General features: G+C 34.8%; 1 protein-coding gene across 1 annotated transcript in view; it reads right to left on the reverse strand.

Moving 5' to 3' along the window:
- USF3 (upstream transcription factor family member 3) overlaps positions 1–15850 on the reverse strand; it is a 51647-nt gene that overhangs the window by 24551 nt on the left and 11246 nt on the right. The window contains exons 2-3 of the mRNA XM_051985310.1: positions 1906–2034; positions 306–370 (exon numbers count right to left, since the gene is read on the reverse strand). Of these exons, the coding sequence (XP_051841270.1) occupies positions 306–370; positions 1906–1914 (74 nt within the window). The 5' untranslated portion in view covers positions 1915–2034. The remainder of the gene's footprint in view (positions 1–305; positions 371–1905; positions 2035–15850) is intronic.

Raw genomic sequence — 15850 nt, forward strand, 5'->3', positions numbered from 1 at the left:
ATTTCTCAACACCTTGTATATTTTCTTAGGGATGATACAGATGTGAAGAACTATGGAGACAGAATGTGGTATATACTATCAGATAAAATTACGTTGGCAGTTTAGTTTTGCTTAAATATTTTTCTTTGTCACAAGCAAGAATTCAGCATCTCAGAGAGGTAAATACAAAGGGAAAATGATTGGTACACAAACAAATGATAAGAATAAAAAAGAATTTGAAGAGAAAAATAAAATAAGTGGTTTATGAAAAGAACCAAATTGCTAGCCTGGCTACCCGATATGTTGTCTCCGTACTAGTTCCTTACCGGTGCTGCTTCTTTGTAGGAGTTTCATTTTCTGTCATCTCTGGCATGGTTACAGAGAGGAGGACCTGGAAGGATGTGAAAAGATATAATGACAATTAAAAACTTTCCAGAATTTTCCAACTCAGAAAACCAAGTTGAATTGGAATAGACTGTTTACTGCACATCTCTTGTAGGGAAGGAACTATGCCAAGTGCTTCAAAAAGAGTCATAAGGCAATAATATCTTTAAGGAGCTTATGCTTAGTTGAAAAAAAATAGGATATAAACAGAAAAATATAAGGTAGCATATGCTAAGTGTGAAATGAAAAATAAAGGCAACAAGTACCAGAAGAGCTCAGAAGTAGAGATTTCTATAAAATAGATCAGTTGAATAAAGTTTCATAGAATGGGTGAAATTGAGCCTTGAAAGACAAGTAGTTTTTAGGGATAGAGACAGAGACAGAGAGAGACAGAAAGACAGACAGAGGAGACAGAGAAATAGAGAGAGGAGACAGACACAGAGGCAGAGACAGAGAGACAGAGAGAAACAGAGAAAGGAGACAGAGAGAGGAGACAGACAGAGAGATAAAGAGAGACAGAGAGACAGAGAAACAGAGACAGAGAGAGAGAGAAACAGAGACAGAGAGAGAGAAAGAAAGAGACAGAGAGACAGAGAGTGAGAAGGCACTACATTCCTTGTGACATTCTCCTGGGTACTGCATAAGTTAAAATAGCAGTCCCCTTTCTACTAAGGTTTAAATTTTCCAAGTACAGATAATAATAATAATAATAATAAACTTTTCTATGGTTCATTTCAAGTAGTGCCTTAGATTTATAGAATAAAACAAGAATAAAGCAGGATGTATTTAAAGGAGGAAAACAATCATAAAAGCAAAAAAAATGACTGAAGTTCTACTCCCCAATTAAGTATCCAGAATGAAGTACCATTAAGTCATAGAAGAATTCAGAAAAAGGAGAAATTTCTTTGAGTTGAACATTTAAAAAAAGCTGGAAGGAGAGCCCTGCCTGAAGGCTAAATAGGGAAACTAGTTGGTGCAGTGGATAATGTTGGGTCAAATGTGAGGAAAACTCATCTTCCTGAATTCAAATCTGGCCTTAGACATTTACTAGCTGTATGACTCTGGGCAAATCACTAAAACTCCATTTGCCTCAATTTCCTCATCTGTACAATGAGCCAGAGAAGGAAATGGCAAACCCACATATTTAAACCTATATCAGATTGCTTACTGTCTTGGAGAAGGGAGATAAGCAAAAGACAGAGGGAGAAAAATTAACAACACAAAGTTATACAAAAATGTATGATGAAAACTATCTTTACAGGTATTTGGAAAAACAAAATATTATTGGGGGGAAAGTAAACAGCAAGCTACTCTGATACCTTTGTCAAGAAAATTCCAAATGGGCATGAAGAGTTGGACACAACTGAAAATGACTGAATAACAAAGTTAAACAAATAAATCAGACCCAAGGAGAAGAATGTGCTCAAGAACCATTTCTAGAAGCTTGTTACAGCTTCTGCCAGATATCTGTGAAGATAATAATCACCTAAAAACAATGCATCTGAGAATCATAATGCCTAGTATTTAAGGCTATTCGATCACCTTTCTCATCCAAAGGCTCACAGAATTTCTTCACTTTGGATTCCTGGTTTCCAACTTCTTACTTCTGTTTCTGATCCATATGTATCATCTTCTATCAGGAGATTATCTATATATTATAATTTCTTCTTACTATCAAGAGAAAAAAAAAGAATATTTACAGTTCCTGGGTCTCTGAGAAGAAACTATAGGATAAGGATAAATATGGGTGTGCCAAGAGGGGCAGTGCCAAGGCTTCTTCCTTACTACTTGGGAGACATTGCTGCTCTTTGAGTAATATCATCCCTCTTCAGAAACAAGGTCAAAGTTCTTCTCAGGTACTTATGCTACTAAAGAAATTTTTGGAAAACTCTCATTATATCCTTTCCATAATCTTTTTCTGAACGGCATTCTTTCCTGTTCCACAGGCACCTACTCTTCTCAAGACTTTCTAATCCCACTCACAATTTAAACCAACTTCTCAGTGAAAATAAATTCAGATGAAATGGTTGGAAGAAAAAAAATAAAAAGACAAACAAAATTACATACTGTCCACAGTGAAGTTTCTTGAGGGTATATCTACATCTTTTTATTTTTTCCTTGAAAGGAGCTAATATAGCTAGCACAGAACATACACTGTACAGAATAGATATTAAATAAATGACTATTAAATCTTTAAATGAAAGTCTTCCCCAGAAACAGCTGCATTTTAAAAAGGCCTTTTGAAAACTCAATTCTCAAATTGGTGAGATTTTGGGCAGTATAGCAAAGAAAAAAAGAGAATTATAGGCAGAATAGGCTGTGAAACTTTCCAAAGACTTTCGCCCCACAAATCATATTTCTCTCTCTAGGGCTAAAACAGGACGTTAGTTTACCACTATACCACCATTCCCTAACAACAGTGTACATATTATTCTATATTTTCTGGAAATTGGTATCTATTCACTGATATCTCCCAAACAAGCTGTAATAAAAAGATTCAGAATCTTAATAGGTCATTTGTGGAAAACTGACAAATTTCAATTAAGGATGTTACAATTGTGACAGAAGTCCTAAGTTCTAATTTCTATAAAACTTCAAAGTTAAACTAAAAGGTTGAAGAGGCCTACAGAGAAAACAGGCATGTTATACACTCACTAAACACCACAAAAGAAGTAAAGGGGTTGAGCTAAAGGATGAAATCACTTTGTAAACCTTCAAGTACTTATTACACCATTAACCAAACATTTTAATTAATACTATTTAATCTTCAGATTAATTCAATAAGGTAAAGACAAAATGATAAATCACAGAGATATACCGCATTCTACAAAATACTTTGATTTTTCATTCCATCTATGATAGAGCTTATATATTCCATTCAAAATACAGCTCTTAAGTCATTCATGATAATTCATCCAAAGACTCTGACCCATGATAATCTCTATATCCATCACTGAGATTCCACTTGGATCCTTTTTCTAGGTCACTTGATAATATATGCACATCAAGCTATTATCTTGTTCTTGCTATATGACCCACCAACTTGCTTTTCTGATCATATAGCTTCTTTATGTAACTATTACATCATGTCTTGTGAGCAATTATCCCCAGGTAATATACTGCTGCCTACTTAGATTCTGAATTACCATCCAGATGACTCGCATTATGATACTCAATAGTTCAAAGCCATATAAAAATGAATGCTTGTTGATAAGGCATCAGAATATTGGTGCAGAAAAGATGGCTCTTAGTTTTAGAAAGAATCTTATGATCATTAAAAGTACAGTATATTATGCTAAGTGAAATGAGCAGAACCAGGAGATCATTATATACCTCAACAATGATACTGTTTGAGGATGTATTCTGATGGAAGTGGATCTCTTTGATAAAGAGAGCTAATTCAGTTTCAATTGTTCAAGGATGGACAGAAGCAGCTACACCCAAAGAAAGAAATGAATATAAACTGCTTGCATTTTTGTTTTTCTTCCTGGGTTATTTATATCTTCTGAATCCAATTCTCCCTGTGCAACAAGAGAACTGTTCAGTTCTGCACATATATATTATATCTAGGATATACTATAACCTATTTAACATGTAAAGGACTGCTTGCCATCTGGGGGAGGGGGTGGAGGGAAGGAGGAGAAAAATCGGAACAGAAGTGAGTGCAAGGGTGAGTGCTGTAAAAAATTACCCTGGCATGGGTTCTATCAATAAAAAGTTATTAAAAAAAAAAAAGTACAGTATATTAAAGCAATTCCATCCATTCTCTAACTTCTATTCACTCCTCAGTCCAGTTCACTCTCCTGTAGCACCTGTTCAGAAGCTATGTATTGACTGACCAGCTCTATGAGTTAATCTGGACAACAGGACAATCCCATCTGATTGGGAGTCTTCCTGTGAAAATAGGCCAAACTCTTCTGAGTGTTAATTTGCTACTGACTAATTTGGTCAAGTTAGTTTCTCTTAGCCAGAATTCTACCACTTGGCTTTGGTACCTTTTTATATTTTCTCATTGACCATTAAGAACTAGTATGATAGCATTATTTGGAGAACTGGGCTGCGAATGATTGCTAACTAAACATAGTGCTGTTGGTGTGCATACTTTTTTTTTTTTTAATTATATAAACCAGTACTGGATAAATGGGGGCAAGAGGCAGAAAGATTTTTAATTAACAAAAGATTCTTTCCTTTACAAAAAGAGTTAATTTAGTTAATCTGTGAAGTATCTAAATACAGATTATTGAGTACTACTTAAAATGAGGTGAGGATGTGGAAGACTGAGATTTAGAGGACAGAGAATTTGAAGTTGGACATCCCAGAGTTCTTTACCTAGGGTTTCTGGATAGATTTCAAGGAGGTCCATGAACTTGCATAAGGAAAAAAAAAAGTCCAGTTTATTTTCACTTACCCTAGGTTTCTTTTGTAATCCTATGTCTTTTATTTTATGCACTTAAAAATCTTATCTGGATATGGGCTTCATCAGACTCAAAAGCATCCATGACACAAAAAAGGTTAAGGAGCCCTGGTCTAAACCTAATATTACAGATGAGCAAACTGAAATTTAAATAAGGAAAGTAGTTGCCTAAAGTCAAGAAGAGGATGAATTCTTCTTCCCTTATGGTTTTTTGGTTTGAGCATATGAGAATTTTTCTTTTTTAAGACATTCCTAAGGATCACTGCTTTGTTATCTAAACATTAGGAATCATAGCAGTACTCTGCTTCTAAACGTAAAGAACAAAAGCTGAGCTATCTTCAGCAGGAGGGTATATATGTCAGAACAATATAGATGTTAATTTGGCAAACCCTTAAAATCACAGGTACAGTTCAAGGTCCTCTCTATCACTCACCAGCCATATGGCCTACAGCAAATCCTCCCCTGCTGCCAACACTATTCCTTTATTTAAAAATGAGGAAGTTGCACCAAATGGTCTTGAATGTCCATTCCAACTTGAATAGTTGGTGATTCTACAACTTTAAAAAATTAACCTGATTACCTTTAATTTCAAATATCATATAGGCTGCTAATTTTACTTTACATGATTTTTTCCATAGCTTAAGGAAGGCTTTCTAATATCATTATGTGTAATTTTTTTATTAGGTGCTTATGAGGATTGTTTTTTGTAAAGTCTGAAATTTTCACAATTATTGGCAATAGCTTTATAAAAGAGTGATGTTATTTTAGATTACATCTATCTACCAGTTTTCTGTATGTGCTATTTCTTCATTAATAAACTTTAATGTACTACCAATCTTCCCAAAATTAATGCATCAATCAAGCATTTATTAAGGCCAATTATATTCTGGTTTTGTGGTAGACACTAGGAATACAAAGACAAAAATTAAACAGTCTCTCCCCTTAAGATGCTTATATCCTATTGAGGCAAAAGAGTACACATATGAGTAGTTATGAAATGCGTACAAAGCCAATTACAATGTAAATTCAAGGTTCTACTGCAAGATCAGGAAAGAGCTGATCTAGAACCTTCAAGTATTTTTTTTTGTTAAAACTCCTTAATGTCTCACATTCAGTCCATTAGCAAGTCCTGACACTAATTTCTCTGTAACATTTTTCAGGTCAGTTCTATTTTTAAAATCACAACCTAATCTATAACTCTAACTGATCAAGTAAATACTGAAATTATATCGCAACTAAACTAAAAATTCTAGTCCAAGCTCAATCTAATTGCAAGCATGCCACTGTTTCATAACTGATTTTCCCACCTCCAATTTATCTTACACTTAGAAAATCATTTTGCTCAAAACATTTTGATCATATAATTTGCTTCTCAAAAGATCTCAAACATAATTGAAACTCTCTAATTCTTGGTTGCAAGCCTCTTTACCACCAAGCTCCCCTTTTGCTTATGCCTTCCAGTTTCTACTACAACCCAGTGCATATTCTGTTTCTAAGTCTTACAATCACCACAAATTATTGGCTTGATTTTCCCTTGTGAAATTTTGATCATTTTCCCATTAAAAATTCCCACTCTGACAAATCAAATCCCTCTTCTTCTGCAAAACACTAATCAAGTTTCCTTTCTAAGAAACTCCATTTGGCTTATCACAATCACCTGGGCAATCCCAACACTTCTGCAGAGTTCTCCTTGGTTACATGTACCCAACCTGAGTAGTATTTGTCACTATAAAGTCATTCTTTTTCACCCCTAAGACAACTGGGGTTATATGATTTGCCCAGGGTCACACAGCTAGGAAGTGTTAAGTGTCTGAGGCCACATTTGAACTCAGGTCTCCTGACTTCAGCACTGGTGCTCTATCCACTGCATCATCTACCTGTGCCTATAAAGACATTCTTAAAAGTCTTAGCCAGAAGATTGCTACAAGTGAGCCCATAAAGTTTAAAAGGAGGGGGGGGGGGGGGGGGGGGAAGAGGCCCTTTCATTATACTTTTTAGCATAGAGCTAAGCCATGATAGAACTGGAAAAAAATAACTTTAAATAAATCTGTAATTCTTTCTGATTCCAAACCTATATTACAATTCTTTCAAATTCAAAAACTACAACTCAAATAACATTGGATTTTTATGAATTTTTGCCCCCAGCAAATAACTGAACAGATCCTCTGTATAATTATATGTACATATATATGTATCTGTATACAAATAACTATATATGATCCCTCTACAGAACAAAAAATAAAAAGTGGGCCTGTGATTTGATGGGTAAAAGAATCTTAAGATACTATGAAGTTTAACCTCATCAATCTTGCTAAATTTATTACTATTACAGGCTGAATGGACAGGTGGGTGCTAAGCCTTGTATCAGGAAGACCTATCAAAATCCAGCCTCTGACATTTATTAGTTGTATGACCTTAAGTCAAACCCTGTTGGCTTTATTTGTAAAATAAAGAAAGGGCAAGCCACTCTAGTATCTTTGCCAAGAAAATCCCAAACTAAACAGAAATGAGTTGTAAACTGCATATTATAAGCACTCAATGGGGCAGCTAGGTGGCTAGTAGACTGAATGCTAGACCTGGAATAAAAAAAGATTTAAGTTCAGATCCTGACATTTACTAGTTATATGACCCTGAGAAAATCATATTATCTAACTGCTTCAGCACCCTCATTTATAAAATAAGGGGGTTACACTCACAACCCTCTAAGGTCCTTTACAACTCTAAAGCTATAATCCTGTTAAATATTTGTTAACTGATTACATTGATTCAATCTATTAATCAACAAGTCTTTATTAAGCTCCTACTATGTGCCAGGTGCTATGTTAAGCACTGGGGATACAGAGAAAAACAAAAACAGTCCCTGTACTCAATAAAGATAATATATAATGGAGAAAGAGAACACAGATAAGCAGAAAAGAGATGAGAAGAAAGGGTATCCAGCACAGATCCAAGAGGAAGACCACAGAGGAAAAAAAAAAAAAAAAATGAACAGATGGCTGCACTGAGCCCTTCCTTAAATGGAAGAGCCTAAATGAGCTCTTCAATGTCCACATGCCAACTCCTTTAGTCAAAGACAAGAGAAAGATCGCAGGATCAGGAAATATAGAAGTAATGTCAATTTCAGAGTTGATATATTTTTGCAGGAAGATGAGTTACAGCAGACAATGATAAAAACCAGACCTTATTTTAGCTTCCACCAATCACATATATTAAATATGGTTATGGTTAAAGATAAAAGTCTCATAGAAATCTGAATCAATTTTGTTAAAAGATATATACTGCTATCTTGTTTTTATATTGTCTTCATTTTCCAAAACAACCCCTTTTCCCCCCAAACAGAGTTACACCCCATAAATAAAAGACAAGCAGTCCAGCAAAATCAAGCAATGCAACTATTGAATCCAGCAGCAATGCAGAGTTGTACACATCAACACTTCACCTCTGCAAAGAAGGAAGGTATGTTCTCATATCTCTTTTTCAGGGTCAAGCTTGGTCATTATAATTACACAGCATTAGGTTTCAATTGTGTTGTTGCTGTATTTATACTGCTATTGTCATTGTGTCCATCATTTATTGGTTTTGCTGCCCATATTCTGCAAACTCATCATTTGTTACAATACAGTAATATTCCATTACAATTTCACTATTCCCCCCAAATGAATATCTTTTCCATTTTTTGCCACAAGTTGTTATGAATATTTTAGTATCTCTGAGATCTTTCCTTCTTTAACTTTCTTAGAATATATTCTTAACAATGTGACCAGTGGGTTAAAAGGTGTAAACATCCTCACTTTCTTAACAAAATTCCACACTGCTTTCCAAAACAGATGGAGCAATTCACAGTTCTTCCCAAAGAACATTAATATGGCTATCTTTCTATACAACCCTTTCAACATCATCATTTCTGGCATCTTGGCCATTTTTCTGACCATGAAGGAAAACCTCAGAATTATTCTAATTTGAATTCTTTTTCTTATAAGAGATTAGAAGCAAACTTTTATAGGGCTGTTAACAGCCAGTCACTATTCTTTCTTTTGACAAATATTTGTGCATATCCTTAAACTATCATACACTGTACAATGATATAGGGCATCTGATACTTATGAATATACAATATAGATAATTAACACATGTCATTCATATACATATGTATATACTGTGATAGCTAGAGATATGTATAAGTTTCTTGGCATCAGCTCCTTATGAGAGATATTTGATATAAAGGTCTTTTTCCCCAACTGAACACTTCTCTTCTTAACCTAATTGTGTTGATTTTTTTTAGTACAAAGCTTTTCAATTTCAACTATAGCTAATATTAGTTCACATATATACATACATATGGGCAAATACTCATATGAGATACCTAGGTGGCAGAATGGATGGAGTGCCAGGCCAGGAGTCAGAAGATTCCTCTTTCTAAATTCCAAATCTGACCTCAGACATTTACTAACAATGTAACCCTGAACAAGTCACTTAACCCTGTTTGCCTCAGTTTTCCTCAACTATGAAATGAGCTGGAGAAGGAAATGGTAAACTACTCTGGAATCATTTCCAAGAAAACCCCAAATGGGGTCACAAAGAATTGTACATGACTGAACACTGAACAACATATACACACATACATATGTATATAGATATATATACATATATAGTGCTAAAAGTTACAAAATGAAGTAAAAAGAATATTTCTTTACCATTAATGAATTTGAATTAAGTATCAGTAGCTAAATGCTTATTTATTTTGAAAACTGGCAGAACCAAATTCCATTGCAATAAATTGTGGTTTTGATTTCTTAAGTTTCAACAAAAAGTCTAAAATCCCCTAAATGCATATAACAAAATGGGCAATAAATGACAAATGTTAACAAAGCCTTAGAAAGCTGGTCTCAGTACAACCCTGGAATATTCTCTTTGTGACAGCTCAATTATACATCGTCTCCTAAATGGCATGGCTCTATAGGGAGCCACATTATTAGGAGGCAATTGTAAGAGATGTCTACCTTGATATTAACTTCTCTAACAATAACATTTTACCCAGACCCATTTTAGAAGCTTTCTGTTTCAACCCTTCCTATCATTTCATTTATGACATCATAAATGTTTTCCTAGCTGTCCTAAGAGGATCACTTATCCTCATATTCACTTTTTAACATATTTCTGACTCTACACTTATCTCATCTTCTTCAGTCTTAAATGAATATACATTTTTTTTAAACACTAAATGCTCTCCTCTATAGTAACCTATTTCCCTTACTATCACCCTCAATTGCTTAACAGGTTTTCATGCCACTCCTCATCCTTGGATCACCTTCATCATCTTTTTCTTCTCAGGTTCTAGACTGCTGTAAGAACTATACAGATTTAGCCAACTATGTAATGAAGTGTTCTAAACCATCAATTAGTAAGGCTGATTGAGTATTAGCAAGGATTTGCTAATTTGATTACAGTATACTGAAAAGCTTGAAGTTAGGAGGCTTGGTTTATAATCCGGGTCCTGCCACTTATTATCTGTAGGAACATGGAGAAGTCATATCTCCAGCTGTCACATCTCTCATTTGTAAAATTAAACCATATAACTAAATTATGTCTATGGTCCTTTTAAATCCAATGAACTTCTTAACCCAAGAAACTTCATAAAATAACTGTTGTGCAGGCCCAGCAAGCTCCCTAATTTCTCTTCCTTCTCATTCTCAAAAGATGATCTGTGTCGAAGGGAGTTGTATGCCTTCTTGTTCATTTTTACACATTTGCTTCCATCTATTTCTTCATTCTTCCTTATCGTCTTAGAATAAATGAATCTCTGCTACTTTCTAACATTTACCTCTCCACTTGTGCCCTCTGTCCCACATTTTTCTTCTACCTCTCCAATAGCTCTCTTCTGTTCTCAAAATATACAGGCTTCTTCAAACCAGTAGTTAACTCAATTACCTTCTTTAGCTATTATCCTTTCTTCCTCACTGACAGATTTCTCAAAGGCATACTTTTTATATAAATATATAAACATAATGTCTGTATGTGTGTGTGTACCTCACACAATCTATAAAACAGTTGTCTTATTTTTCTTTTCTACAAAAACTTTTCTAACCTCTCTTTTCAGTTCTGTTATGTACTACACAAGATTTCCTATATCTAACCACTCTATGATTCTGCTTTCTTCTATCTACTTCTATACATATTCAACATTTCCCTTAGAAATAGCATGATGAAGAAAAAAATTTGGAACCAAAGACCTAAATTTAAACCCTGGTCCACTGCTACCTGCATGACCTTGATCACATATAAGAAGTGGGTTGGATTTCTGTTGTTAAGGAAGGGCCTTAACAAGTAACTGCTGAATACATACTGATATCTGATGGTCCCTCATTGTCTTTCGCTTTCATTGGTCCCTTCTTCAAAGGCTCTACTCAGCATCTCCCTAATCTGTCTTCTTCCTCCTCTCACAGCCAAACTCCTGGCCTTGCAGTTCTAGGACCTGGGCTCAAATCCCTATTTCTTATTCGGTGTGTAGCCCTGGGCAAGTCACTTGATCTTAGTGTTTCTTCATCTGAAAAATGAGACTTTCACCACTCCCCTAACTGAAGCCCATCTGCCTGGTCAATTAAAATCTAACTAGTCTTCCCTGCTTCCAGCCTACAACACTACCATAAACTTCCTGGTGACTTTACCACATGACTCCTCTGCTCAAAAACCTCCCACAGTTCTCTTTTGTTTCTGGGATAAAACCCAAACTCCTTGGTTGGGCATCTCAGTCACCCATAATCTGAATCTTTGCCTATCTTTTCGGTCTCTCTTCACATCAACCTTCCTAGGCACTCTATGGCTTAACCATATTTTACTCTTAACTGTTCTCTGGATTTGACTCTCCTCGTCTTACTTCTATGTATTTGCATGTAGTACATCTGGAGCCTAGAATGAATTCCTTCAAATCACTTTTCAGAATCCCTATCTTCCCTCAAGGGTTAGTTGAGATGCTACTTCCTCTATGAAAACCTTTCTCTCTTTCAATCTAAAGCTATTAGAATTCTCTCTCTTTTCAATTTATCTTACATTTATGCACACAACCCAGGAATAGTTTCATTTTTATCTTTTTCTCCCAAAAGCCTATCATGGTAGTTTTTAAATAGTATTTAAATAATATCTGTTCAATGACATCCAAATCTATATCTCTACTTCTGGTCTCATACAACTCAACTCAAGTCAATTTTGTCTCCAGCACATTTCCACTTGAACGTCATCCAATTGTTTCAAACTTAATATGCCCCAAATTGAGATTATTCTCCCTTCTAAACCAATCTAACTCTCAATTTCTCCATTTTAGTCAACACCCCATTTTCTGATTTACTGAGATAAGAGTTAATCTTCAGTTTCTCTCTCACCAATTCCTGACAATTCTTCCTTCCCAATCATCCTTCATCTTTTCCATCCAATTCCATTAACTTAGTCCAGGCTTTATTTATTTCATGTCTAAATTATGAAAATACTTCAATATCTCTGCTTCAGAAGTTTCTTCTCTCTTCCTTTCTTGAAAAAAAAAAAAAAATCCTAGACTCCATTCCCACAATTTTCCTAAAATACAATATCCCATCATTATACTACCCTTGCTTAAAAAAAAAAAAAAACTATAATTCTTCCCTTCCTACTACCTGTTGGATAAAACCTGATGATACTCATCTTAGAGGGAAAAAATGCTATATCAACTGGCCCCCCATTTCCAATCTTACAACCGAAATTTCCCACTAAGTATCCTCTTCTTCACTAAGAGCAGTATCCTTATAAACCTGTTCTGTTCTTATATTTGTTTTATGTTTCCCAATTAGAATGCTCTTTCTACTACAGTTTATTCAAATCCTATTAAGAATCATCCTAAATTCCATCTCCTTACTAAGCGCTCTCTTTAACAACTCTTAATTTATACTGATCTATTATTTCTCTCAATATCTATACCTTACTACACACTTGGGTGACTATCCTGTGCAGATACATATTATTCTTTTCATTGTTTCATGCGTATCTTATTTACCTCTGTGATAAGCTTGTAAATGCCTTGAAACACAGGGTCTCTTGCCTACTTTTTCCCCGTCTACAGCAACTAACAGTTCTAAATATGTGCTCCATAAATAATTGCTGAATTGAACTTAAAACATACAATATATAGGCATTAATAGCAGCTATTTATCACAGCCTACCATTATAATTAGAAGATTAGGCCTTCTGAGGCAATGCAACTGCAACCATATGTAAAATTTAATGAGAAAAGGAATAATCATCCAACTGGACAGTTAATAGCCCTACTCTTAGGAGACATTTCACAAGCTCTTTATTGATTACAAGAACCAACCTTTGGAACTCTGGATGAAAGATTCAAGGTGCACAAATAGGTAGAGTGGGAAAAGACAAGGCAGACCTAAGGGTATCTGTCATTTTCCTAGGGCTTAATCCCCTAATAAGGCACACTGGAAATAAGGGACAGCATAAGATTATTTCATTGCCGAAGCCAGCTAACATTAAGCTATCTTCCTATTAACTTATATCAGAGGGCAGGAATGTGGTTTGTTTGTTTTTTGAAGTCTTTTTTGTACACTTAGTTCAGCATATCTTACACTTCTGTGACCTGCCAGGACCCTGGGACTCCAAAGATCCCTTCCTTTAAGAAGGAGCAGACTGCTCTGCCACTGGTTCATTCCTTATTCTTCACCCTACAAATCTTTCTCAAGGATAATCAAATTAACATCATCACTACCCTTCTGTTATACTTGGACTTGTGTGATTGGGGTACTAGGCTGTCTCTGGCAAAATACCCTTCCCCTGCCACTATTCCCCATTCATTCATTTACAACTATCCATGTGAGTGCCATCCCTCCCATGTCCCAATCCTACTTTATTGTATCCTTCCATTGTGATGTCAGGTATGGACTTCCCTCTATCTCCTCACCTCCATTGTTAACAAACTGCCCTCCATATTAGACATATGCCTTTTCCTTAGAAATTACTAAGTATTTCTTTTGTCTTTAACTTTTTTTGTACAAGTTGCTTCTGAATAGACTCAAATTCTGTGGGGGTTGGTGCTGTTTTATTCGTTTTTTAATTCTCAAAATCTAGTACAGTGCCAAACATTTAGATGGTATGTGATACAGCTTTTCTCAATTGAATTCAAAACTAAAGAATTAAACAAAGACCATTAAGGACACTTGAAATACACTAAGTCAAAAGTGCAATTTCAACTAAAACATCCCAAAAATGGCAAATAGGCTCAAAATGAAACAAAATCCGCATACTGATAAAACTACTGAACCTGAACAGAAAAATAGAGTATCAAAGATATATTTAAACCAAACTGAATATTTCAAATAACCAAAAAAATAAGGACTGAGCACCATCAGCAAAGAATGTGCTAAAAGCTGTGGACAAGTTGAAAAAATTTAGATGTGTTCCTTTCTCTCTTTCAATCTAGTTATAGACTCATAATCTAGTTAGAGAATTTAAAAGTTACATACATGAAGAGTTAATAATGTTCAAGAAAAAAAATGGTACAGACAATGGCTAGAGAAATACTTGTGGACTAAAAGTAATCTAGTTATAGACTCATAATCTAGTTAGAGAATTAAAAAGTTACATATGTGAAAAGTTAAAAAATAATGTTCAAGAAAGAAAATGGTACAGAATGGCTAGAGAAATACTTGTGGACTAAAAGTCAAGAAAATTCAATTTTAATTCCAATTCTTCCAATACCTATCTGTGGGACACTTTACTTTTCAGAGTTTCAGCAACTCTATTTGCAAAATTAGGGGGGTGTTCTTTATAATTTCTAAAATCTCTGTTAGCTCTAAAATTCTATTGTCTAAATTTTGAGAAGAAATGACTGTGGACTCCAGGAATGTAGAAGAATTTCTCAAAAGAAAAGGACAGATTTGAAGGATAAGCCTTCAAAGAAAAAGCATTCCAAAAAAAAGGGAAATGATATAAATAAGGTTGGGAGAACAGTTTAAAAAACAATTTGGGAACTAAGTTTAAGCCCTCTATATTCAGTCATTACTAAAATAGTTAACTTTAATATTCTTCTCTTATATGAAAAGGTTTTTTCTCCTTATCTAAATTATACTGCCTTTCAGTTCTGTGACAGACTACTAAACTACACTAACTAAAGTTGTATTGGCCAACCACCAATCCATTTAGTTAAACTTGAAAAAGTACATACGTAGAAGGCTGGCTACCAGTTGATAAATTAGGGAAGCGGGGGGAAGAAGGAGGTATCTCAAGAGGAGCATCAACTCATGTCATCTCCTGTGTGTGAGGGCTGTAATCTTCATCATCTTTAGAAATATTTGAAATACAGAAAACAATGCTAAGCTTTGGGAACAGGGGGAAAAAAAGTGTCAATTCTTTTTACATGATTGGTTCACTGATTGCATAGTGTACAATTTCAGAATTGCTATTTTCAAGGCATCTCTTTTGACAAGTAAGAGAAAATTGCTATTTCCGAACTATGGTGAACACCATTTGTCAGTGATTTTCCTATACTGTAAACAAGCATGAATCAAACATACATAAAAGTCTAGTTTTTAACTGATTCCTTTAAATACTGAGAAAACTTAGTATTCTGGATGCATGTTCCTTGCCTAGAGTATGGGATCTATAAATCCACTCCAATAAGCATTTAAAGTCATTCAACAAGCCTATTATTAAGGGGTGAACTATGATTTTTAAAAAATTTTTAAAGCATTTTACAAAAATAAACAGATACTCTTGTTTGTGTGCTCTTGTTTGTGACCTCTCTCATTTTACAACTTCTCATTATATAAATCATGCAATCTAACTGAAACAATTCAACAGGACATGTGGCATTCAAGCCATACTGCTGAATTTATCATTCAAGAAATGGGGAGTTTTTCTTCTTAAAATAAAATTGTACTGACAGTTATTTCGGCTATGTTTTTAGTATAAAATTTAAATTTATGAACTCTGTATTCTTGTTTTACTTACTGTACAAAAGAACCAATCCACTTTGTCCTTCAGATAATATACTGGCCATGTTTGCCTGTCTTGAGTTCTATATGGCACTTAGGAAGCTGTGGA

Source organism: Antechinus flavipes, chromosome 3 (genome assembly GCF_016432865.1).
Source record: "Antechinus flavipes isolate AdamAnt ecotype Samford, QLD, Australia chromosome 3, AdamAnt_v2, whole genome shotgun sequence".
Classification (NCBI taxonomy): domain Eukaryota; kingdom Metazoa; phylum Chordata; class Mammalia; order Dasyuromorphia; family Dasyuridae; genus Antechinus; species Antechinus flavipes.